The 27,092-nt window shown below is 42.4% G+C and overlaps 3 protein-coding genes across 4 annotated transcripts; 1 reads left to right on the plus strand and 2 right to left on the minus strand.

The window, feature by feature from the left end:
• Positions 1-2,691: 2,691 nt before the first annotated feature.
• On the minus strand, positions 2,692-4,649 carry LOC306713910 (zinc finger protein RFP-like; the record flags this gene model as incomplete). The annotated part of the gene is made up of 1 exon (XM_079183758.1): positions 2,692-4,649. One exon carries the CDS (start codon positions 4,647-4,649, stop codon positions 3,027-3,029), a length of 1,623 nt encoding a protein of 540 aa, XP_079039884.1. The 3' UTR covers positions 2,692-3,026.
• A 1,383-nt stretch (positions 4,650-6,032) lies between these two features.
• LOC306713909 (zinc finger protein RFP-like) lies at positions 6,033-8,319 on the minus strand. The gene is made up of 2 exons (XM_079183757.1): positions 8,219-8,319; positions 6,033-8,115 (listed from the first exon to the last, which is right to left on the minus strand). The coding sequence occupies exon 2, from the start codon at positions 8,111-8,113 to the stop codon at positions 6,491-6,493; it is 1,623 nt and encodes a 540-aa protein (XP_079039883.1). The 5' UTR covers positions 8,114-8,115; positions 8,219-8,319; the 3' UTR covers positions 6,033-6,490.
• Positions 8,320-11,275: 2,956 nt separating this feature from the next.
• On the plus strand, positions 11,276-22,397 carry tspan11 (tetraspanin 11). Of its 2 annotated transcripts, XM_079183465.1 has the most exons (9): positions 11,276-11,362; positions 12,655-12,751; positions 14,475-14,666; positions 16,363-16,437; positions 17,520-17,624; positions 17,849-18,007; positions 18,196-18,282; positions 19,135-19,258; positions 20,870-20,949. In XM_079183465.1, the coding sequence occupies exons 2-8, from the start codon at positions 12,665-12,667 to the stop codon at positions 19,210-19,212; spliced, it is 783 nt and encodes a 260-aa protein (XP_079039591.1). In that variant the 5' UTR covers positions 11,276-11,362; positions 12,655-12,664; the 3' UTR covers positions 19,213-19,258; positions 20,870-20,949. The 2 variants fall into 2 exon arrangements, with proteins under 2 accessions (XP_079039591.1, XP_079039592.1); XM_079183466.1 differs by lacking the exon at positions 19,135-19,258 and having other exon boundaries at positions 20,870-22,397.
• The last annotated feature ends 4,695 nt before the right edge of the window (positions 22,398-27,092 follow it).

Genomic DNA, 27,092 nt, shown 5'->3' on the forward strand with positions numbered 1-27,092 from the left:
GGATGGACGGAGACGTCCGTTGGCTGGAAGGTCTCTGCTGCGACTAAAAGGTTGCAGGTTTGATCCCAGCAGGAGTCCTTGAGTGCACCAAGCCAGCAACCAGGGCGCCCCGTTTAGAAGAAGAAGTCCTCGTGCAAGACACTGCGGTCATACCTGCTCTCTGGTTTTAAAATCTCTGGGTAAGACTACTCCAGAAAATGTAAAGTGTCACCCACAGAAACAAAAAAAAAAAACGTCTGGAAAACAAAAGTCCACAACAGAAAACGCTTCTTCTCCTCTACTTCTCTCGGACTCGCTTGGCATCTCTCAGCATTGGGACTCGCAGACTGAAATTCGTATCCTCGTGTGCGCTGTGGAAAAAGTCCTTTTGCGTAATCCCGGGGGGGGGGGGGGGGGGGGGGGGGGGGGGGTACCGGAGAATAAGTTAAAAAAAGGTTCAAACTGTGAGTGTGCGCTGCCGTTACACACGAAATGAATCGTGACGAAAATATGTTACCGTCTGAAAAACAGAAGAAGGTATCTCTGCTTCCCAGGGACAGATGCCTCCTCACACCAGACTTTTCCACAGAGAAAGAAATCAGCTCTCCGGCAAGGCAACCAATGAGCCTCTCAGCCGCTCGCTTATGTAACATAAAGGCTTTTTTATGTGTCTATATGGTTGTATACTGTCTGGTACTACTAAATGAAGTACAGATTGTGACATTTGCAGGTTCCTGTTGCCCATTACTGGCAATTTACAGTGAGACATGAATTAATGATTTAAATTGCACAGTCATGGCTGTGCAATTTTAAAGAAAATTCAGAATTCAGTTATAATGATGAATAAAACAAAGAGGATAAGACAACAAAACAACTGGTGATATTTTATGATATGGGTACATGAATTATCATGAATTCATGCATCATAAATGAATGGAAAAGCATACATTGATGTACATTTATTATCAGGAATGCATAAGAATGATAACACATTAATCAATGCAACATAGGTATCTCAATCATCTTGATTTCTTGAGTTATCGCTCATGTTCATGTCTTCTTCAAGTCTGCAGACAAAGGGACAGGAAAAAAAACAAAAAACTGACCAGTCACAATAGTGCACATGTATGTTGTTAAATTACAAGTGTTGTGATCGTGATCAATTACTGTGACAACTGTCTCCAAGCTAACCGCTCCCTCCTGGAGTCTAGTGGGTGGAGTCGGGTCATCAGAGAGATTCAGCTCATAGCTACAGGACTATATAAACTCTTTATAAAAGTCTTCATAAGATAAACATAGTCAGGGTAATTGCTTCTTTATTTATTTTATTTTTTTGAAACTGCATCATGATAAAACTTGAAACCGTCAAGCATATTTGCCATCTTACTTTATCCCAAATCAGTGAAGTCACACAAGGTGTTTTCTTATTGGCTGCTAAAGGCGAAGCACCTGCCGTGTCATCACTGATTCTGGTGAGGCTCTTAATTATAACATGTTGAATTTTTTGGCCTTTTCCAGGGGTTTATCCATATTCACTGCCCTTTCCTGGTGTTCATTCAGGCCACAAACTGGAGCGCTCACTCATATTTGGCGTCAACGTGACGTAGGGCCAACCCTAAAATCAGTCTACTTCCATTCTGCACCCGGTGACAGAGCTGACCTGCATCTGTCAGTCAGGGAGAGACGTCACTAAAGGAGAAAAGGTGTGTATTGCTGGAATTTCCTTGTCTTAAATGAGAGTGTAAAAGGAATACATTCTGACAAAATATGCAATTGTACTACCATTTTAAAATTCATACAATATGAAACAAATTATCCACAATAAATACTGCCTTCCACCTGGAAAATGTGTAAATATCTGGTACTTCTGGACGTTTGATTCCCATTCTCTATAGCATACGGTTGCTGTCTGCATCGCTTTCATGCTGACTCCCTCACTCATTTCATGCTGTATCGAAAGATTCAGTGTAAATAACTCTGAAAACGATCACAATATATTTGTCACTAAGGAAAATGGGCTTGTGTCCCGTTAATGAAATGCAATGAAACACACCAGGTTTTAGTCAGTTATGGATGAGCTCCATCAGTAGTGCTTAAGAACATCGGCCCACGCATCACACTCGAGGATAATGTGGGCATCCACACACACACGCACACACACACACACACACACAAATCAGTGTGGGGGCAGGAGTGAAAGCTGTGGGCAGACTACTATTGACTGACTTACAAATCTCACAAAGCAGATATTCTATTCTGTGAGTAGCATCGGCACCTAAAATGTCAAGAGCTGTAAGGAGGCGGGGCTCACTGACGGGTTTCTAGCGGGTGGGGTTTGAGGTGAGATGTAGTTTTATAGGTGACCTTAATGTCACAAGTTCAAACCCCTCAACGTCAAACTGTCTTTGTGCAAAACCTGCAAACTGCTCGAAGAGTTATATAGTTAAATAGATCATGTCTATCGTCAAGAGTTCTTTAAATGCTTTTCAACTTTGAGTTTAATATTGTGACTGAATCTTACAGGTAGAAATGACAAAATTAGTCTACATGTCTCGTTTATTCTGGTCAGATGTTTCAAATGCACAAAAGCCAACTGTAAATTACAAGAAACCAGCAGTGCTGTCCCTTTCTATTAGTCTTACTATGATAAACATTGTCATGTCTTGATTCAAATGACATAGAACAAAATAAAGGAAAAAGTCTGACATGTGGAATTATGAAAAATGAAATCCTATCAAAATATACATGAGAGCAACACTGATAACCTCAGCCATTATAATACAACAGGGTCTGACAGCATCACTGTGAAACATTAGAATCATTAGTTTACATCTAAACAAGAAAAGTGCACCGTAGACAAAAGACAGTGTCACACTTCTTCTATACATCCATTAATGTGCAGAAAACATTTCAGATAGAAACGAGGATGGTTTGATTACCTATACAACATTCTTGAAAATGTGTTGGTAATACCTTAAGAAGATTTGTTGAGCGTGTTAATAGAGACCAATGTTGTTTATTCTGTGGTCTTTAAAGAAGAAATAAACTCATTGTGTTTGAGGTACAGGGGTTATGATGAGAGGGGCTCCATCTTTGTTGTTTTGAAAACTGAAGTATGGAAAAAGTTTCTCTCTAAAGTGGTAGCCAGTGAAAGAATAGATACATGATTTAGAATTCACATCAAAGAAAGAAACCTCTCCTTTGTTGTAGTCCACAAAGACGCCCACATTCTGAAGCTTTTCTTTCAGTTTGAGTTTAACATTAGGTGATGTATATGTAATATATTTTCCTTCATAAAGCCCAATGATCCAGTATCCATTTCGCACTGTCAGATCTTCAATCACCTTTCTATCCACAGACTCTCTCACCACTCCAACAAGCCACTCAGTGTTTCCTTTCACTTGCACCTCATAGTAAAACTTCCCTGCTGTGAATCCCTCCTTTGCCAAAACCTCTGGACACTCTTCAAATCTCTTTGGATTGTTGGGAAGATTCTGTTTTGTGTCTGCATCTCTCACTTGTTTTCCGTCCGGACTTATGACAAGTGAACAATGGGCTGTGTCGGGATCAAAAGTCAAGTCCACTGCATGTTCTCTCATTCTTTTCATTTTGATCTCTGGAAGCTCCTCCATAATTTCATCAACTCTCTGTTTCAGCAGAGTCACAGCGCCTCTCGCTGCCTCGAACGCCGGATCACTGCGAACACCAATGTTGGCCCGGTTGGCGTATGAAGGAGGGCACAGGGTCGGGAAACTCTGGAGAACATAATGGTGATCCTTAGACTGTGACAGCTGCTCCAGCTGTACGCTTCTGCTCTCGAGCTCTGCGACCTCCACCCTCAGCTCTCTGATCAAATCTTCAGCCTTCCGCTTTGCTGCTCCGTGCCTCTCCTCGATCACCTCGACGAGCTCGGCCTGGCTTCTCTGGAGGGAGCGGATCAAGTCGGTGAAGACCTGCACGCTGGCTTCTTTCTCTTTCTCAGCTTCCGTCTGGCTGAGATCAACTGACCTTTCCACCTCGGCTATCTTCTCGTACCGAGATTGTGTCATCTTTTGGATTTTTGCCATCGCCTTGTCTCTTTTCGCCATCGCTGCTTCGTATTCTTCCTCAAGTGGGACGACATTGTGGCTCTTGTGGTCGGTTTTGAGACACGACACACAAACAAAGGCCCGGTCAGTCCTGCAGTACAGTTCTGTTGTCTTGTCGTGGGTCTTGCACATTCTGTGGTCAAAGTTCTTCACAGGCTCGAAGAGTGCGTGGCCCTTGAGACGGGCAACCCTCTGATGTGGCTCGAGGTGAGCTCTGCAGAAGGACATCAGGCACGTCAGACAAGATTTAACTGCATTTTCCTTCATCTCAGAGCAGATATCACAAAGAACGTCTGCTGTTCCAGGAAGTTGTGGGTCTGGAGTTGAGGCTTTGACTTGAAATAACGTCTTAAACTCAGCAGCTAACTCGGACATAACAGTGTTGACTTGGTGTTCAGGTCTCTGGGGAAATTCCCTTTTGCATAATGGACACTGGCAAGTGTCAATGCCGTCCCAGTACGTGTGGATACATGCACTGCAGAAGTTGTGTCCACATGGCGTTGTGACTGGCTTAGTGAACACATCCAGGCAGATAGAACAGAGGAGCATGTCCTCTGACAGCAGACTGCTGGCGGTGGCCATGTCTGAAGAAGAAGTAGTAAACAATTACAACTCATATAATTCAAGTCAATGGGCTGAATATTCGGTTAAAACTGCGTCTTATGTGTGACGAGAAACGCATGAATGAAATGAAAACAGTTGAACTATAATATATGTCTTACCTGTAAAAGAGGAAGTTTTCAACGCAGCAGCGCTTAAAACTCAAAGTTAACTACACTTTGAAAACGTGTCCGTTAACTCCTCGTTGTTTCCTCACGTGGTGACGCTGCTAAGAGCTCCTCCCCTGTTTTTGAACTACACACTTCCTGGTTGAAAAAAAAAGTTAACTCTTTCGACTCCATTCACTTGAGTAATAGGGGCCTATTGTGTCAATTTAAAGATACACTCACCAGTTGTGTTACTGGCAAACATCACCCCCAAATTACATTTTAACAAATAGCTAATTATGTTCATAACCTTCGAATTATAGGCTAGTCTTGACATGTTGCTATTGGATTTTGCACAGATGTAATTTCTCCACAGAAAGCTATTTTATATCATCTTATTTCAGGAGGTGGAAAGAAGAAGTTCCCAGCAAAAATAATGCTAGCAGCTCTGCAATTCTATTTAAGCACAGTGGTGCATGCTGACAATGACAAAGCTAACATGTTGACACTAAGCAGGTATGATGTTTATCATGTTCACCATTTTTAGTTTAGCGTGTCAGCACGCTCACGCATGCTAAATGGTGCTAAACGTCAAGTGGCCTACAGCTGAGGCTGATGGGAATGTCATAGTTTTGTAGGCACTTGATCGTGGAGCAAATTCAAGTTTTGGGCTGATGCTGGTGCTGGATAAATCAGTGAGGCATCCTTAAATTATGACGATGCAACATGAGTGGTGTGTGAGTGTCTTGCCTGCTAGATTCATAGAAATCCATCCATCCAATCAGTGAAGTCACACAAGGTGTTTTTTTATTGGCTGCTAAAGGCGAAGCACCTGCCGTGTCATCACGTGCTGAAGAACATCGGCCCACGAGTCACACTCGAGGATAATGTGTCCATCCACTCACACACAAATAAGTGTGGACAGACTACTATTGATTGACTTACAAATCTCACAAAGCAGATATTCTATTCTGTGAGTAGCATCGGCCACCTAAATTGTTAAGAGTTGTAAGGAGGCGGTTCTCACTGAGACGGGTTTCTAGCGGGTGGGGTTGGAGGTGAGATGTAGTTTTATAGGTGACCTTAATGTCACAAGTTCAAACCCCTCAACGTCAAACTGTCTTTGTGCAAAACACTGAACCTGCAAACCGCTCAAACAGTGGTGGTCATGTCTATTGTCAAGAGTTGTTTAAACACTTTACAACTTTGAGTTTATTATTGTGACGGAATCTTACAGGTAGAAATGACAAAATGAGTCTACATGTCTCGTTTATTCTGGTCAGATGTTTCAAATGCACAAAAGCCAACTGTAAATTACAAGAAACCAGCAAAATGACAAATTTGTTAAGCATTGGACTTTTTCCCCAGTGCTGTCCCTTTCTAGAAGTCTTACTATAATAAACATTGTCAAGGTAGTGGCTGTATACACAGTATGTCTTCATTCAAATGACAAAACAAAAAAACAAAAAGGTCTGACATGTGAAATTTTGAAAAAGAAAATCTAAATCTAAACAAGAAAAGTGCACCGTAGAGAAAAGACAGTGTCACACTTCTTCTATACATCCATTAATGGGCAGAAATTTCAGATGGAAACAAGGATGGTTTGATTACCGATACAACATTTGAAATGTGTTGGTAATACTTTAAGCAGATTTGTTGAGTGTGTTAATAGAGACCAATGTTGTTTATTCTGTGGTCTTTAAAGAAGAAACAAACTCAGTGTGTTTGAGGTACAGGGGTTATGATGAGAGGGGCTCCATCCGTGTTGTTTTGAAAACAGAAGTATGGAAAAAGTTTCTCTCTAAAGTGGGAGCCAGTGAAAGAATAGATACATGATTTAGAATTCACATCAAAGAAAGAAACCTCTCCTTTGTTGTAGTCCACAAAGACGCCCACATTCTGAAGCTTTTCTTTCCACGTGAGTTTAACTCTACGTGATGTATATGCACTATATATTCCTTCATGAAGCCCAATGGTCCAGTATTCATTTTGCACTGTCAGATCTTCAATCACCTTTCTATCCACAGACTCTCCGACCACTCCAACAAGCCACTTAGTGTTTCCTTTCACTTGCACCTCATAGTAAAACTTCCCTGCTGTGAACCCCTCCTTAGCCAAAACCTCTGGACAAATTTCAAATCTCTTTGGATTGGAGGGAAGATTCTGTTTTGTGTCTGCATCTCTCACTTGTTTTCCATCCGGACTTATGACAAGTGAACAATATGCTGTGTCGGGATCAAAAGTCAAGTCCACTGCATGTTCTCTCATTCTTTTCATTTTGATCTCCGGAAGATTCTCCATAATTTCATCAACTCTCTGTTTCAGCAGAATCACAGCGCCTCTCACTGCCTCGAACGCCGGATCACTGCAAACACCAATGTTGGCCCGGTTGGCGTATGAAGGAGAGCACAGGGTCGGGAAACTCTGGAGAACATAATGGTGATCCTTAGACTGTGACAGCTGCTCCAGCTGTACGCTTCTGCTCTCGAGCTCTGCGACCTCCACCCTCAGCTCTCTGATCAAATCTTCAGCCTTCCGCTTTGCCGCTCCGTGCCTCTCCTCGATCACCTCGATGAGCTCGGACTGGCTTCTCTGGATGGAGCGGATCAAGTCGGTGAAGAGCTGCACGCTGGCTTCTTTCTCTTTCTCAGCTTCCGTCTGGCTGAGATCAACTGACCTTTCCACCTCGGCTATCTTCTCGTACAGAGATTGTGTCATCTTTTGGATATTTGCCATCGCCTCTTCTCTTTTCGCCATCGCTGCTTCGTATTCTTCCTCAAGTGGGACGACATTGTGGCTCTTGTGAACGGTTTTGAGACACAACACACAAACAAAGGCCCGGTCAGTCCTGCAGTACAGTTCTGTTGTCTTGTCGTGGGTCTTGCACATTCTGTGGTCAAAGTTCTTCACAGGGTCTAACAGTATGTGGCCCTTGAGACGGGCAACCCTCTGATGTGGCTCGAGGTGAGCTTCGCAGAAGGACACGAGGCACGTCAGACAAGATTTAACTGCATTTTCCTTCTTCTCAGAGCAGATATCACAAAGAACGTCTGCTGTTCCGGGAAGTTGTGGGTCTGGAGTTGAGGCTTTGACTTGAACCAAAGTCTTAAACTCAGCAGCTAACTCGGACATAACAGTGTTCACTTGGAGCTCAGGCCTCTGGGGAAATACTCTTTTGCATAATGGACACTGGCAAGTGTCACTGCCGTCCCAGTACGTGTGGATACATGCACTGCAGAAGTTGTGTCCACATGGTGTTGTGACTGGCTTAGTGAACACATCCAGGCAGATAGAACAGAGGAGCTTGTCCTCTGACAGCAGACTGCTGGCGGTGGCCATTTCTGGACAAGAAGTAGTAAACAAATGCAATTACAACTCATATAATTCAAGTGAATGGGCTGAATAATCGAAATGAAAACAGTTGAACTATAATATATGTCTTACCTGTAAAAGAGGAAGTTTTCAACGCAGCAGCGCTTAAAACTCAAAGTTAACTACACTTTGAAAACGTGTCCGTCAACTCCTCACTAAGTTTCGTTTCCTCATGGTGACGTTAGTAAGAGCTCCTCCCCTGCTTTGGAACTACACACTTCCTGGTAAGAAAAATTAACTCTTTCGTCTCCATTCACATGAGTAATAGGGGCCTATTTTGTGAATATAAAGATACACATTCCCCCCAAATTCAATTTTAACAAATAGCTAATTATGTTCATATCCTTCAAATTATAGGCTAGTCTTGACATGTTGCTATTGGATTTTGCACAGATGTAGTTCCTCCTTAGAAAATAATTTCACATCATCTTATTTCAAGAGGTGGAAAGAATCCTTTGCGTCTGGCAGGGCAGCTATATACATATAATTTAACTTATTCTGTAACGCGAAGATTATTTATGTTTTATTAATCATTACTTTTCATTTTCTACTACCTCTACCACCTGAGCTGCCTCCTTTCGCTGGACGATAAAGAAGAGTATGAGCTTTTGGTGAAAACAATATATTATACAATATGTTATCGTCTAAACTAATCTGAAATTATTAATCTTACTTCATCTGACTCAAGCACCTGAGTTGCTGGTGCTCATCATGGACAAACATGCAATCTAACCGCTACCTTCTGTAGCAAGGTTCCACTGCTTCAAAAGTGTCAAAGATGAAGCCTACAAATATTTTCTATTTCCGCCAAGGAACAGACAGGTTGTTGTTTGGCAGGATTTAATGAGAGAAAATATGTAATTTTTGTAAAACTGAAAAAGAGCACAAAACACAAATGGTAAGTGCCTTTGTAAGTACTAAATAATATCTCTCGTACATCAGTAAATAAAATATTACTAGCCTAAACCAAAGTGGACAGGTGCTTAAAAGTATTTCAAAATAAGTAATAAAAGATTAAATATAACAGCAAATAACATTTACACCAATGCTTTAATCACTAAACACTAATACATCCATATGTAGTTGGCAAACTAGCATCATCAACAATACTGTACTCAAACCAAAGAAATATTAACGTAAACATGTGAATATAACTGTAAATAGTAGATTTTGTGGACTTTAAGGCAAAGGATTAAGAGGATTGTACACTGAGGTGCTCACTCTATGGCTGCGGTCGTATAGTCCTTTTTGCTTTGGGAAGGTTCCTAACTGAGTGAAATGACCTGGAAGTATCTAAGTGGCCGCCATGATAAGAGCTGTTTGAATTCTCCAAATGCAAAAAGGACTATTCGACCGCAGCCTAGAGCCGTGCTCTCTTTGAGGAGGCCAGTCTGTAATGTGGCTTCCAGGTGAGTCTGACCACAAGAGGTCAGGCACAACAAGCAGCAGCTGAGTGGCTCAAACGTTACCTCTGTTTAATGCAACACTAGTGATTTAGTTTGAAAACACACAAAATAACAGTATAAATTCTCGGTGTTGTTTAGTCACATTCGTCATTCCAATTAAAAAATGTCTCTCAAGCAAGACTTTTTTTCATCCTTTTATTTAAATTCTACCAATTACTACTTTCACACATTCAAACCCGTTTTCATCCTCTTTGTGCAACATCTCCTATCGAATATATTGTGAGATTAAATTAATGGATGCATAACACTGAAGCAAGTGTGCAAGTCTTTTTTTTGTCTCTAATTTTAAACACATCCAACCTTTTCTCTTTGTCACTCGTACGATCAAACATGCACACACCGGTGCACATTATGTTTGCTTAGTCATGCCCTGCTCCAACACCCCCCCGCCTATGTGGGAGAAAGCATAGCTGGCCAGAAACTAACTACAGTAGCCTACAGAATGAGACGCAGATGCACTGGCTATAGGCATAGAAATGAGCTGTTTGTTCTACCATGCGTCACCTCTGCAAATATGAGGAAATGGGAAAGAGACAGGCTCCAAATTCCCATAGAACGATGATATTTGGTACCTTTTTTTAATGTTCTGGTTGGATGATGTTTATTTGGGAAAGACCTGATGGATGACATCCTCCGCTAAGTAATGTTGTTTTGGTAGACTGATTGTCTGCAGTCCAGGTGACCACTGCAGAGTTCCTCCCCCTGCAGCCATCACCGACTCCTAATAGCTTGCACGCTTATTTAATCACTGAGATGGAAAAAAAGAGGCAAATAGGGAGGAGTCTGGTTTGGTTAGAGAGGAAGTCTTGCGATTAGATATAAAAAAAGGACCAGGTCTTTCAGTTACTTTATTTAGAAGATACAATCTTGAGTTATTGTTCCAAAAAGAGTTTGGTGTCCTAATTTTCTTGCTGCCTGTCTTTTAAGTTCACATTTTTTTGTTCTCATATAGAGTTAATTACTATGGAGGTTTGTGTATTGTTCCACTTTTTTGGTGATTACAAGACTTCTGAATCAGAAAAAAGGAAACAAATCTAGACAAAAACATATAAATGTCAATCTGCTCAACGTTGAAATACCAAATTCATCTCTCCGTTTAGGATCACAGAAGTCATTTTATCGTCAAGTCAACAGTAAGGACTTCAACTTGTCATTCATTTATGTAGAAAAAAAAAGCCCACACTAAGTCTGTTCACTGTAGTCTGTGCATTCTCCTCTTTATCTTTGTTTATTCATGCACAAATCATTGAGAGATTCTTCAGGGGATATGTGGTTACATTGTAACCAAGGCTATGCTGTTAATGGAACGGTGGTATTCAGCATATCTCGTGGTTAAGTGTAGCAACTCAATTTCCTTCTGTCACTCCAATCTGTGACCCTTTCCACAGGTTAACACTGCGCTGCCTTCACGGGCAGTCGGACATAAGCAAATAGTCATTAAATACATCAATAAACAAGTTTATGTTTTTAGACGTGTCTGTGTAATTTGAAGCAAATGTTGTTTGATGTCCCTGACTTGGTTCCTTTCTGGTAGGCTATTTTCACAGTGAAAAATGTACCGTAATGATTACAAACTTTGAATATACGAGCTGCCCGCAAAGGCATCATCCACACAAACCTGCTGTCGTACACGTTGGAAGCAACACGCTTGACCGGGGGACAAAACGCTCACTGCTGCAGCGCCCTACACCGTGATTTGACGGGGACAACAACAACAAAACGAGGTTATTTACCACTAAACATTGGTCGGGTGAGTATGTCTGCAGCGAAGCGCGAGTCGAAAACGTTTTTTTGTCGATGGCGACAAGGTAATTTGGTTAAACTTTGTACTGCGCATCAACGACGCAGGTGGAGGGATGTATTTTTTCTCTCCCAGGATGCACGAGCCTCACCCCATCCTGAAAAACAAGGGAGCCAGTAATAAAGTTTGTCCTAAACTGTAAAGGACGCACGTTCGCTTGAATTATGGGCTGCTCGTGACGCGGAAGAACACCTGCAGTGGTCAAAGTCCGAAATCTTCCGAAGCAGTGCATCATAGGAGAAACCATCTTAGTGGGTAACGTTCATCTGACATTGCCAGTGAACGCATCTAGACGGAGATGGTCATTTGTAAACCTCTAGCTTAGGCGCCCTAAAATCTCCAACCACATTACATTAGGTCGTTAAATTAGTTCTCCTGAGCCATGGAGATAGCTCGGTTTTAGGTGCCAAGGCGTGTATCCATCCATCTCTGTGAGGTCTCTTGTTTTCACCCCTTTCAGGGTGCTCGCAGTCAAAACAACAATAACAACAACAACAAAACAATAAACATGTGTGAGTAACCCGATACCAAAGAACGCATGGAATGCACTGACAAGAACTGTGTTTGGAACTACTTTTTCAATAATCAATGTTAACAGTTTACATTTAGGTCTGGATAATCCATAGCAATGGGAAAGCTAGATGACACTGTTAATTTTTTTTTAATTAATTGGACAAGCAGGATTAAACTCAATTAACTCCTGGTTAAGTATATATTAATACTAATACTAACACGACCTACCCGGACTGTATTAGACTTTTGCTGGATTATGACGCTCTGGTCAACAAATGCAAAACCTGCACCGAAAGATGTGGTGTTGATCAATGTTCTGGGTCTAAGTGCTTCCCACCCCGCAGCCTTTTATTTACAGAACTCAAACTGTGCTCAACTCGCTCAATGATTCAAAGGTTTATGGGCTGTTCAGGGCTATGCATAATTTATAGATGTGGTTTTGTGGCCATAACAAGAGGACATGATATTGTGAACTTGGATGCTGCATCATTTAACAACTAGTAAGATGCAGTTTATTAATTTGTTTGGGTTCCACAGTTAATTAGTTTTGTTTTCTGCTACTGCTTTAACGTTTTGGTGTTGAGGGGAATATTGAAGTCAATCAGGAAAGTGTGAGGCTCATCATTCAACTACAGATATGCAGTATCAAATGATTTGCTGCAAAATGTTATATTTCCCATTATCTTCCTCTCGCAATAACCTCTTGACAATATTTTTTTTCTCTTCAGAAGAAGGAAGATGTCGGCGGTTTATAAAGATGACCAGGAGGACTGGCTGACCGTGTGTCTCAAGTACCTGCTCTTTGTTTTCAACTTTCTCTTCTGGGTAAGTAAGAGCTGTAAATGTTTTTAAGCTACCTTTTACTTTACAATGGTGACACTTCATCTTCATCCATTCACTTGTGCTTACTCGCAATGTGGTGCTCAAACAGCATTATATAAGCTTTGACTTCAACCTCTTTTGGCAGCCAATGCAGAGCAGTAACACTGACAGGTCTCACGGTAAAAAGAGACAAGTACAGCGATTGGCGCTACATTTTACTAGATTTGTTTTCATGAAAGCAAAACCATCATTTTGTGCTGTAACACAGTCAAAGTTGCCTCAATGTTCCTTTAAAATTAGAGGAAAGGAGCCATGTAGAAACAGAAAGAGGATTAAGGAGAGTTCCGACTCTGAAAAAGGCTGAGCTGTGGACTTGGCCCAAAGTGAGTCGTAGATTATTTAGGGCTTGTCAGTGTTCGGTGGGGATCAGAGTGTCAGGCTGGCTCTCTGGCACCACGTTTTATGATGCCGCAAGATTTCGCTGCTAAAAGTGAATGCTCTTGCAGCCACTGTGCCGAGTGTCTGGGATCCCTTTGAAACAATGTCAACGTCTGAGACAAAGAGAATATTGTGTGTGTGTCGAGAGAGAGACAGATCTGTGTGTGTGTGTGTGTGAGAGAGGTTAAAGAGAGGAGAGGGATCGAGCTTTACCTTCAGGCTCGGGTTAATGCTCTAATGCACCTTAAAATTCATACGCATTGACTCCCTCTCCTCCTCTTTTCCTTCCACCAGGCACCATTATAACCTGCACCAGTCTCTGGGGCAGCACATCTTTTGTCAGGACATTGCTGGCTTTCCACATATTTTCCTTTATTTTTTATTAACAAAAAGCAGTATATAAAACATTCAGCTAGTCATCTTACTAATAAATATAAAATCCATTCCCGTTTGATATGGACGCAGCGGATTGGATTAATGCATGCCAACTAAACTACATTTTAAACTAAAGATTTAGTTTCTTTGAATGCTGCGTTCCACTGTTGACGGCCCGGTTTAAACTTGTTAGAAATAAAAGTCCTACGTATGCTGTAGTTTGGGGACAAGTCATCCCCCCCCAGGTTCCTGTTTATCCATGTGGTACCTCCTTGGTCGGGCGTGTGTTTTTGTGAGTCATGGATCTCGCTTTTGACGGAAATGGAATGAGAGGATGAAGTGGGAGAGACTCTCTGAGGCATTTCCTCTGCATCCGCCTTTGAAACTAATGACAGGAACAGATCCCGGACGCCACCCTGGGTCTGTTATCCAGGACTGTTTGGAAGGAAGTGGTCATTATGCCCTGACTTGGCTGTATTATCTTATCTTATCCGTATTATCTGTTATTCTTTATACTTGGCCACTTCTCACTGTTTCTCTTTCTATTTCCTCTTTTCATTCTTCTGCCCCTTTTCCCTCATCCGCTGTCCTCTCATGTTCCATTTTGTGACTCATCTAATAGCATTGAACTCACTTCCTGTTGGTCACTTCCTGCCCTGTAGAGTGCCATACTTTTCTCCTTTGACACCAAGTGTGTCCTTTGACATGACACTCTTAGTGTTTTCACAATATTTCCTTTCTTTATTCAAGTCATCATATCTCTTATTTTTCCTTCTCTGAAAGCTTTTGCTACACCTGCATCAGTTGTGTAGTATCTCTTCTTTTATCTTTTACCCGCGGGTCTGTAAAGCAGCTTTAAAACTAATAATACAGACTAATACCGTTGCCACCTTCTCTCTCCCTTCTCTTCCAGGTGGGTGGAGCAGCTGTTTTGGGTGTGGGCATCTGGACCCTGGTGGAGAAGAGTGACTACTTGAGTCTGCTGGCCTCCAGCACTTTCGCTGTCTCGGCATATATCCTCATCCTGGCCGGAAGCCTGGTGGTGGTTACGGGCTTCTTGGGCTGTTGCGCCGTCGTTCGGGAGCAGAAAAGCTGCCTGTCCACGGTGAGACAGGGGACACATGAGGGGAGGGGGGGGTCGGTCACCATCATCACCATCAGACTTTTATACCCGCACTGTACGGATCAACTGACCGTCCACGACGTGGGCGCTCACGCTGAAAATCCAGGTCCGTTTTGTCCTTTTGACACTTCCAATAAAGTTAATTCAAACAAGTTGGCCCCGTCTTCAGCCGCACTGTTTCGTAAGTTACGCCATTTTGGACGATCACGTGGGCAACAATGCTGATGATCGTAGATAGTCACGTCTACATTGAGAGCACAGGTGCTTCTCTGTGGAACTCCGTAACAGGGACCTCGTGCACTCTCTCCCTGGTCTGAGGTCTCTCACTGGATGCTGACGAATGACCCTTACAGGGACCTTACAGTCCTCATTACTTTACAGAGACGGGGCCCCTGTGGGAGAGAAGCAGGCGGGCGGTGGGGGGGGAGGTTAACGTTCACTGCCGCAGGACTATTTATAGGTCTCTCTATCTACTGTTGATGGATGGAGCATTAGGAGTGAAGAGGTGGATGTGTACAGGATTTGGAGTCTGTTGAGCATTTTGGTTGAGTACCAAACTGTATTGATGTGCTATTTATAAATTAGTTTTGGGAGATTAATGACTGATGCCAGCATGTATGCACGTGTGTGTGTGTGTGTGTGTGTGTGTGTGTGTGTGTGTGTGTACAGAAGGGGTAAAGTTAGAATTGTGTGTGGGCTGCAGGCACACACACACACAGACTGAAGTGTTATTTGAAATCTTGTAACCAAGAGATACCGAGCAGACTGTGTTTCTGCATAAAATAACTACTGCAAAGTGCAAGTGTCTCACATATTATTTCAGTGAGGCTGTTGCTCCCCATGCGGCGGTTTGTTTGACCGGTAGTTTGCCATCATCGCAGAGTCACGCAGGCTGGGTAGCAGCAGCATCTGCCTCCGCCTAACGGACTCGAGCGAAGCAGCACAGTCAAACCGCTGTGACAGGTGGGCCTAATTAGTTGAATGTGTTTTTATTTATATTTTGTATGCATTTCATGTATTTTGGCCTGAAAAAGCCGTAGTTTTGATCTCGCTCATTCTGCAACCGTCTGTCGGAGCACCCTAGATGTGTGGGCGACCTGTTGGCGACGCAGTTTATAGAACTATGCTCAAAACACACAATAGTGCTTATCATGAAGGATAAAGCTCTTAGAGCCACCAGTGTATTTTTTTTCACTGACATTTAATTTTTTTAGCTTCTTGATCTTCAGTTTTGGCTAATACTAATTAAATCAGGAAGTTACTAATCTGACGTGTGAACATTTAAACAAATGTTTAAATACTGTTGGGATGATTCCTATTGAATCAGCGTAATTGAGTTTTTCCTGAGATGCTGTTTTGAAGTTAATTATGACACATCATGGAGCCGCTTTCAAGCTCTTTAAAAGATGCCCCCGAGAGAAGTCTCATTCTGCCGCCTGTCAAAGTGATTTCTGGTTTGTCTCTTTTCCCGCGTTGCCATCTGTGTTGGACGTGACAGATGCAGCACGCTGACAAGTCGATAGAAGTTTTTATTTAGCCGTCACGAGTGTCAGCAACTTTTCACGAGCGAGCTGGTTCAGCAGAGAAATGTCGTGATGACTCTGAAGCTGAAATGTGTGGATTTGTCTAATTTGAAGTGCTTTCTCCTTTACTCACTGACAACGTTTCCCATTCACAGTATTTCTTCTGCCTGCTGCTGATCTTCTTGATTGAACTGGTGGCTGGAGTACTGGCTTATGTGTATTACCAGAGGGTAAGTGAAAATATCCTTCTGGTTTATTTTTGTAGTTAATAGAAAGTAGTATGCAACCAGGCAGTGGGAATGTTTGAATTACTTTTTAAGTTGGATGTTACAGATTCTAGTTTAGTGCAAATAACTGACTTTATTTTTCTTTTTTGCCCTATGTGAAAAGGTTTCCCAGTGTTTTTTATTTTTTTATTAGGTTTTCACTATTTGCCACCTCCACTGAGCATTGAGTTCAGCGATGTGACACACTGTTCTGAGGATCTTGTTATCTCACAAACATCTACCTGTCAGTCAGCCTCGACTGCAAAGAGCGCCGTCTGCTATCTGCAAGCTCAGAGGTTTATTCTAATGGAAAAAGGGTTCCGCACAGGATACAATCACTTTAAAGATACGGGCTCTCATCTTCCCTCTCTGTTTCTCTTTGTCTCTCTGTGTGTGTGTGTGTGTGTATGTGCATGAATGCACACAATCATATCCACACATCAGAGGCTTTATTTGAAGTCCATTTTCTGATATGTGTTTTTGTGTGTTTTCGCAGCTCTCTCTGATGCGTGGGAGTTGCTTACCTGTCTATCTTGTCCTATAAGCCACCCACTCTTTTACGTTTTGTCAAGCTTATCACTTCAACACTCAACTTTTAGTCTTTGCTCCTGCACATTTTTATCGTTCCGTCCCATTCTCAGGGAGCACCTGAAGGGAGTTTCTTCAAATCTGGCACAAACGTCCACTTGGACTCTGGGATGAAGTGATTAGAGTTCTCTGGTCGAATGTCACTGTGACCTCACAAAACATGGTTTTGGCCATAACTCAAGAATTCACATGTTAATTATGACAATTTCACACAAACGCCAGACGTGACATTGTGGGCAGACGTGGATGTAAAATGCAACTTAACTGGTTGGCGGAAGCATAAAATTCTGTTTTTATTCGATGTGCTCCATGTGTAATAAATGAAGCACCTCGTGGTTACGAAATACATTTTGTTCTCTCCCATAAATGCTCCCCCACCTTCTCTGGCTCACACACTGTTTCTCACTGTGTGTGTGTGTGTGTGTGTGTGTGTGTCTCTCTTTGTTCCACTTTCCCAGCTGAGTGAGGAGCTGAAGCAGCATCTCAACCAGACTATGACAGATAACTACGCCCAGCCAGGCAGGGAGGCCATCACATTAGCTGTGGACAGACTACAACAGGACGTATGGACTCTATACTCTATTACTATAAAGTAACATAACTTAAGTCATTTTATTTGTGTCCTAGAGTGGAAAGAGAACCACTCCTTTCAGTTGCAAGAATTCCCAAAGTTTATAGAATGATTTGAGGAAGTGATGGAGTGGAGTGTAAAAAACTTGATTAGTTATTAGAAGAAAACAAATAAAAACACTGTGTGACATCATGAAACCTCTTTCTGCCTCTCCAGTTCAAGTGCTGTGGCAGCAACAACTCCCACGATTGGATGGCGAGTGTGTACGTTTCATCAAAGCAGGCAGAGGACAGGGTGGTGCCTGACAGCTGCTGTAAGACCATCACCCCTCACTGTGGCAAGAGAGACCACCCCTCCAACATCTACAAGGTGGAGGTCAGTGGACTTCTATATAAAAAAGCGAAATTACAGGCACAGTATATTCCCTGCAGGATGTCTTCTTCTTGGCTGCAACAATTTGGATGTTAGTCATGGAGAGATGCAGAAAAAGCAAGCTTTGAAGGGTTTGCAATAGTAAGCATGATCTGTTACATGATTTTAACTGTCAGCTTTTGCCTGTGCAGGGGGGTTGCATCACTAAGCTGGAGCAGTTTCTGGCCGACCACCTGTTGGTCATCGGCGCTGTGGGGATAGGAGTGGCCTGTCTGCAGGTAAGTCAAATATGCTATTCTGCAGTCTTCACCTGAGTAAACTGTGCTTTATAGAAGCTCAATTCTTATTTTTTTCTTTGACCTTTGTGTATGAATGCTGCAGACCGTTGGGTTTTTAATCTTTCCATTACTGAAAATGTACCATCGCAGGTCAACAACCTCTAAATGGACATTTCTATTCATCTCACTCCAGTCTCTGAGTCATCATTATCTAATTTTGTTCTTTGCTGTTATTTGATTTGTCCCAGCCTGAAATGGACTCGAGCTTTTAAGATATACAGCGGTCACTGAAGCACACGGGGGGGGGGCGTCTTTATAATTCTGTGCTGGCTGATGGTCCTCTTGCAGCTCTGCACCGTCTCTTGGTAAATTGCCTCGAGGGAAACTCGAAACCAAACAAACCTGCATTGATTCTTTCTAGTTGTGTTCGTATTACTGACATGATTTCACATGCTGTTCATGCTAAATGGTTTTATTAAGGAAGATGGGAGCTGAGAATAAGTCCACACAAAGTAAAAATGGAGTAATAAAGCTTCCCATTAACCTTAGCTGTAATGTGAAGATGTTTTTGAATCCCCAAGTGATCAAAAGAGATTATGCTTAATTTAAAGATGGAGTACTGAATCTTTAGAACATACCTGGAGAAATAAATGTAAAAGCCAAAGTGTTTCAATCCAAGCATTGTGTCTGCTCTCCTTTATACTGTAGCCTAACTGCACGTCTTGTCTTTTTCCAACTGTTGCAGTCCGTCTAAATGTTGGTACACTTTCCGTGCGTTGCCACACTAATCTGTCCACGGAGGATTGTACAGTATGTCTGTTTTGTCTTTGTGTGCGTGTGGCGTCGCTGTAGCTGGCCGGGGCAGTCTTGACAGCCTGCTTTATTTATCTGCTCTATAAAGAAGAGGAGGACGACTTCGGTGCACAGTGATTTAGCTCTAGAGCGACTTTGTGGTTTAATCAACTGGAGAGACAAGGTTGGAAGGCATTATGGGAATCTGATACCTGACTGCATGCTTGTCCTTGTGCGAGTGTCCGCTCTGTGTTACTAAATGAATATGTTTGTGCTCTTGCATGGTCTTTTCGCTCCGTGTGAAGCATGCAGCTGCCTGGCTTTGGCTGTATATTGCAGATTGTTGCTTTGTGTGTTGTGATTATGGGCTGTTGTGGCTGATAAATACGGTTTAAACACATCATGAGAATGGCTTGATTCATCAAAACGTACCTGCTTGTGCACACTGATGTTGTTAACAAGAGTAATCTCCTGTGTCTTTGTACAGAAGTGCCTTATTCTATAAAGTACTATTTTTAGATAATTCCCATTTATTCTTATATTTAACAGTTGGTATCAGGAGTAGTTACTTCACCTAGTTTTGATAGATGTTGTTTTAGAAGAGCTAATGCATCATATGCTGAAACTTCATTCTTTCTTATTCCGACACCTCCGAGTACATCATCCAGGAAAAATGTTAGTGTTGTTGCAACAGTTGCTTGCAATCCAAAATAGCCTATCATGAACATTGATTCAAGGAATAATGATTAACTTGAACTCAGTATATATCTGTAAACCCCAGACACCTGCCATCCAACGGAAAGAAATGTTTTTTTACATTGTTTTGTTGTATCAAATTAGTCTTCAAGAAAAAAACTAATTTGAGGCTGTTTTTCTCACTTTTCCACTCCTGTCATGCTTCTCTGAGCCCAAATATATTGTTCCTAAATATCCATCACTGGATAAAATCAGAAAATTGCCTGAAGAGGGATCGTGATGAGTCGGTACATACTGCAGACTCGCTCGATAAGGCTTTCTCAGAGGGCTTTTAGAGACTCAAAGATTGAATCTGGGCACTTGCCTGTTTATCCATCAAGCCAGTGGCACAGGTCAATATCTGCTCCTGCTGCTCTTCCTTTATTCCGGGACCTTTTCTGTGGTAGCGTAGACTAGTGCAGTGATTCTCTCAGTCGTGTCTCATTGATGCCAGCATCAGATCATGTGTCTTTGAGAACGTAGAAACCTTTTGAAACATTTGAAACAACTGTCTGTTTGTTTTTTTCTGGGTTCGTCAGGGACATTGCAAGTAGAGTCTCAGTCGTAGTTATTAACTGACATCAATTGATGTCGTTTGAACATATTGGGTTTGCTAACATTAGCATTAAGGCTGAAGCGATGGCCCTGCTTTCTAATGCAGAACACAAAATGATGTATTCAGACAAATTATTGGATTCCTTCCTTTTCACATCAGTCTAATCCCAAATTTCATGAGTATTCATGTAGAGTAGTTGTGATTTGTGATGAATATTTGTGCATAAACCACCTCCAGCGCTTTGTTTTGTATCTGCTTGTGCTAGCCTCTGCACACACACACACACACACACACACACACATGTTGCTGCAGTAATGGCTGCTTGACTCCCTTCATTCCCATAGTAACCAGCTCCATACTTTCCAGCGGTCTCTACTCCCCCCCCCCCCCCGTCACCTTTAACCTCCTCTCTGTCCTCACAGTCAATAGCACACAGGCTTCCTGCAGCCTTCCATGGTGACACGGAGCAGCACTTTGTTTTGACCTAACACTTCCTGTTTCCAGGTCTGTGGGATGGTGTTCACCAGCTGCTTGTACAGAAGGATCAAGATGGAGCCTTACTGAGCACACCAGGCCTACCCCCCCCCCCCCCCAACACCCCCATCTTCGACAGAACAATGCGCTGCTGACACCCAAACTTCAACCTCTTGACTCTTGAACTCTGAACCAGCTGATCTAAGCCAATTGCACAGACACTTTCCAGGTCACTCACATTGCAGTCAGAAACACACTGTGCCATTTACAAACCAGGCTGATATTTCTACTCATGTTACAAAGTACTTCTGTCCAGGCTCACATATTTCTGATAGCTGACTGTGATCTTAGCCGACTGGAACACGTCTGTTTGAATCATTGCCTCGGCTTAGATGCATGCTTTGGTTTGAGCAGGACACAAGAAAGGGACACACATACATACTCAAAATGCATTCTTCTCGACTCAACTAATGATGATCCAAATTGATTGGTCATGTTTTCACTGTGCAGAGATTTAAAGATTCCATTCCAGTCCTTGAGTAAGCTGAGCAACGACACAGTTCCCAAAGGTGTACCCGCTAATGAAGAAAGGGAACGTCTGGTTGTATATTTTGTGAACACAATGTGCCTCTTTCACAACCCTGCTGGTAAATGATTACGTATTAATTCTGTGCCTCGAACCTTTAAAGGGAGCCGACGATGCACTGTGATAAATGGTAGCAACGGAAATGTAATTTCCAATCTTTCTATTTGTAGTTATGTCCTTACTTCTCATAATAGCAACACTGGATGTTGAACGGCAGGAAAGTTATGAAAATGAAGTGCATGGCTTCAAACATGAAGACGTTCTTAGACAGCATAAAAGTCCTTTTCTCAAATGGTTGCCAGATCCCTGAATGTATAGCTCCACCTAGTGGTTGCCACTGGTAATATAAGAGTGCAAAATTCTGACTACACTTGAGAATTTTGAATTGCGTTAAAATCAGCTATTTAGCTTAATGTGTGACACTAACGATAATTCTACATGTCAGATGGATTTTAACATAAACACACATTACCTTCTGTGAATTTTTGACTTCTTGTCATCCTTCACTAGAAACACAAGAGGTTTCATACGGTGCAGAAGCTGACCTTTTGTGAGAGCTAAAGCAAGCACCGTGTTCTCTTCACTGCCTAATCGATCACCTGCCATCTCTTTTCCTGTCGCCATTAATGATGGAACAATGAGTGACCTTGTTGCCATTGTAGAAGTGAGACGTCTTGGCTGTTGTTATATAGTAAGAGAGAGATTCTGTCTGGATGTAGTTGTTTCTTTTCCAAAGATCAAAAGCGAAATATTCATTTGAAATTGTTGTCATTTATATCTTTGCAACAATACAACCGTATCTGTAAAGGGACCTCCTTGGAACGTTTGTCCCCCCCCCCCCCATGAATTTACATGTAAAGGGTGCTAATGTGTGTGTAGATGGTTGTTGATGAGATAATAACATTGCAATGGCATGTGCTCTGTGCTACTATTAATATGAAACACAAATAAATGTTAAAAGATTGTCGTATTGAACAATTGCATTGTGTTGATGAAAGATCAATATTAAACGGCTGCTTGGCAGTGCTGTAGTTAATGAGATTATAATCATTTATCTGGGAAATAATCACATGTTTGTCCCAGACGGCTTTACAATTTGTATGTCAGTTCTCCATGGACCCAGATATTTGAGGGCCCCGTCAGTTTTAATTATTCACCACTAGAGGGAGACAAAGATTGTCCATTTGTGTCAAATCATGCCGTTTTGTTTAAGCTGACCCAAGTAGGCCAGTTGGGGGACACCCGACGCTCAAAGTGACATTTCCTAACAGCAGAGGATACTCTTTCCTGATCCTGTAGTGTCATGTTTGTGAGAACCAAATTCATCCACGCTTTTCTTTTTTTTTTTTTTAACCGCCACAGTTTCGTGTGAATCTTTTAAGATCTGTCTCTTTGTATTCCCTCTGTGCACAATAAGCAACGTAATGTAAGCTGGAGTGAGATCTCAGGTTGAGATTGGTTACATTATCATGAAGTGTGTGGGCTTCAGTAGAGTACATTGTGTAAGCACTTGGTATGTGTGGGGTCTCCCACAATTCTGCAAAATCTGGGAGGGTTCCCAGTTCAAACCACATTTATTCATTTTGCAGAGCTAGGGGAGTTTTATGTGGTTTTAGGGTCTTGTTAGGGCAAGGTCTCCATATATTAAACACTAAGCCATGCACACAGATTGGCTGTGCATTGTTGTTTGTGCTGTGTTGTTGCAATAAGATTTAAGTATTTGTCATTGAAGCACGACTTTCTTTTCCCTTTTTTTTTCTTTCTTCGGTTCGCCACAGCTCCGCATTACTTACGAGACACTGTGTCGGTTCGCAGCGATCTATCATTGTCACCCGTTTTTTTAGGAGGAAGGGCACAAAGTTTAAAAAGAGTTTGGATGTTCTCCAACAGTTTGGCTTCAGTGAGCCCATAGAGTCTGCCGGTCCATTTTGTCTTCATCAGCCATCGGAGGATGGCTCTGATTTCCTGCAGATGTCACACATACTGCGGTGCAGGAAAAGGGCACACTGATACTGACAAGATTAAAACACACACACACACACACATGGCTCAGGCACACATTAGCATGCGGTTTACACCCTTTGCCAGAAGAGACCCATGAGGGAGAATTAGGAGCAGCTGGAGATTCACCGCTCCCATGTGTTGAGGCCTCACAGGCGCACTCGCATACTCACATTCTTACACCCTCCATCCTCATCGCGTTGTAGCTGCAGGGGCGATATTTTAAATTGGGCAGTTACCTAAGGACACATGTTGCAATATCATTAGTCTGTCGACTGTGATCGTGGGTTTGCAATGTGCAGAAGGGGAAGTGTATTAAAAGCAAATCATTCCTGGAATGAGCAACAACAGAATGAACAGATGCCGTCTCTAAATTCGAAATGAATGCATTTTTATGTATCTGTCCCCTTGCATGTAAGCGTGCTAACGCGCACTTGAGTTTTTGGTTTTCTGCGTCTGTGTTCTTGTTCTCGTAAAACGTATTTTGGCATAAAACAGCCATTGGCTCAGTGAGCGCACCTGTGTTCAATATGTGCAGGAAAATACAATAGAGTGTACTTTTGGCATACGAGGTAGTGTGGGAAAGGACTTCTTCAACACGGTTTGTGCTGAATGTAACAAGCCTGAAGTTGTACACGTCTGGTGGAGGATTCGTTGTGATGGCGTGGTTCTTTTAAAAAAAAAAAAAAAAAAAAAACGCCTCCGTGTGCGTGTCTGCATTAAGAATCCCGAATACAATGCGCGTCTGCGGTGAAACTAGGAATACATCAGTGTCCGAGGATTGGGTCTTTGTCTGGGCCATTGTAGCCGGCTAGACCCGCCTGAGGCCACGTCAACAATGCATACAAAGTCATGTCAACACTTTGCAGAGAAGGACTTTGAAGTTATGTCCATCTCAATTGCAAATGCTGCGACAAAGGTGTCTCCGATTAGGTTGAATGTCAGTTGGCATTTTTTTTTTTTCAGCTCTCAAAGGGATCTGGGAATGGACTTCAAAGCAACATGTCAACTGAGATCCAAAGACTAAACTATGGGCTTAATTTTCTGTACACAAAATCCAGGTGCATGAATTTACCTTCACATAAACACTATGACCGAGTACCTGTCCAGTGTTGCCAGTTTTAAAACCGCTCACCATCCAGTAGCTCCAACAGAGTAACTAGGTTTGTTCTAATTCTCAATTTCTATTGTGACATTTTTTTTTGCAATTCCGGAGCAGTACTTGTTCGTTGTCAGAACTGGTTTCTAAATCTACGTTGACCTTCGTACTCTGACTCACCTCAGCGAGTGTGCATCCGGCCTGCAGCACATCGCAGTAGCTTCGGCGGTAAATGTGTTTGGCAGATTTCTACAGGGATCAAAGGTGTAGGGAAGAAGATGGCGTGTGGGAATAATTTCAAGGCTTTAGCCTGAAGACCGGCACCATCAACTCCACTCGAAACCTACCTGTCCTTTTTGAGTAAACATACTTTTGTTTGGCATGTAAGGATTAGTGTCGGTTCTAACATGGGTATACGATACTTTTTAAGTCATGTATGATTTATTCCACATATTTATTATCTACCTCTTTGGGTTGTATTTGGAAATACAAAGTGATCACTTCTTTTCCGTAACAAATGAGTAAATTCTTTCCGATGTGTGTCTTGGTAGTGGTTTCGGGATAACTTAAGTCTTAAATCAGTGTTTCACAACCCTCGGGGTCAGAACATAAGAGGCTGCAAGATAAATCTGAGGGGTCATGAAATGATTCACAAGACTATGTTTATTTTTTCTGACTTCTTTGCTTCTTTGCTGGATAGATCATTTTACATCTTGAGTCCCAGATAAAACAATTTTAAACTTTTTTTTTTTGATATGGCCACGACTCATACACATAATGCAATCTGCTACTAGCGATTGCAAGTAGACAAAGCTTCATTTTAAGGAGCCACACGAGCCAAAAATGCAACCCATCATGAACCCGACATTGGGCCTTATATTGAATGTCCCCTCTAAAACGTATGGGTAATGTCCCACCATGTCCATATAGTCTGTTAAAGAAAGACATGGCAGCTTTGGTTTTATGGTTTATACTGACGGCTAACTACTTCCTAGCTATGAGTGCATACCCCAGACCCCTAAATGTTTCTAACTGGATTCCCAGAACCCCCACAGTTGAGAAAGCTGTGGTTTCTGAGGTGTGTATATATATATATATATATATATATGTGTGTGATTCAGTGTGTGTAGGAGTTTCTTTGTCCATGGGAGAGTGAGTTTCGATGGAAACAAACTTCAGAAAGTGTTTCAAGACGGCGTTTCAAAAGCCTGCTGTCTGATAATGATGACGAGCGTCATGTTTGATGAGGGTGTTGATTGATACCAAACAGCTGGCGGGGCTGTGGTCGCAAGGACACATCAACCACACCGTGATGCATTGCACCTCCAGCACGGGTGCCACAGCGGTACCTGGTGAAAGAGACACAAAGCAGGAGTTTTGTGTAGAAAACGGATGCCAGCGTCCGTTCCCTGTGACGCAAATGTCCTGTGATGTCCAGAGGGATGTCCTGTTGTGTACTTGACCGGCATCAACCACTTTGAATAATACTGACAGTTAAATCGGCGTGCTTACATAATCTAGATTTGTGTACCGCCGTGTTTGTGTAACACCCATAGATTGCTGTGATTTGTGGCTTGCGATCAGAGTTGCTTACATTTGCAGTCCGAGCCGACGGGCTTGTTTTCCCAGCGCGAGTCGGAGAGAAGTGTCTGTCGGGTCAGGCGAACCGGGTGATGGATGTCGCGTTGCTTATATGTGGTGAAGCGGGCCAACCAAGGCTATTGGATTGCATGCTTGGAGTGTCCGTCGTTTTTAACGTGGCTCCATTCGGCGTCCACTGACGGTGTCGTTACACTGTAATTCATCTGGGCTGAGTTTCTGTTTAAAGCGTGGGCTGGAGTCTGTAAACTTTTACAAGCTGGCTGCAGTCTGTCTCTGCACCCTGGATTGATCTGTCATTTAGAATCCACCAAAGATAAACTCAGCTTTATAGTGTTTTGTGTTTATAAAAAAAAAGAAAAGAAAAAGCTCTTAAAAAAATGAGAAGCTGTAACGACATAGAATAAACCTGTTTGCAAAAATACTATTTTACAACAAACGCACAACTGCGGCATATGCGGATTTAGTTCTCTACATGATATCAGTAATATCTACCTCTCCGGTCAATGAAAAACATGACAGTTTTTTCAGAAATGAAGAGCAGCGGCGTCGGTTTAGACGCAGTGGGCCGTGAGCTGGAAAGGATAAGACTTGTATAAAAATAGATTAGTCTGTCAACCTGTGTTTGTTTATGCTCTGAGATGAATGGGAGAGGAATAAGCGGATATAATATGTTGAAGTAGGGGGAAGTGTATTTATCATCAGCACAAAAAAAAAGGGGGTGGAGAGGGAGGGGGGGCAGGGGCACAGGAACAAAATAGCGTGAGAGGAAGTTTTGTTTCTCCCCTTTTTGAGATAGATGGCATGGAGGAAGAGCATGGGAGCGACCTTGACTTGGTCGTGAGAGTGGCGTGAGTTCAGACAGCGAAAACGGAGAAGGAGAGGTTTGTAATCAGTACACAAGCTCTCGAGTGCCCTTTAGGAAGTAAACACTTAAAACATGAGGCGCGGTGCCATTACAGCGCCAT

Source organism: Pholis gunnellus (genome assembly GCF_910591455.1).
Source record: "Pholis gunnellus genome assembly, chromosome: 22".
Taxonomy (NCBI): Eukaryota; Metazoa; Chordata; class Actinopteri; order Perciformes; family Pholidae; genus Pholis; species Pholis gunnellus.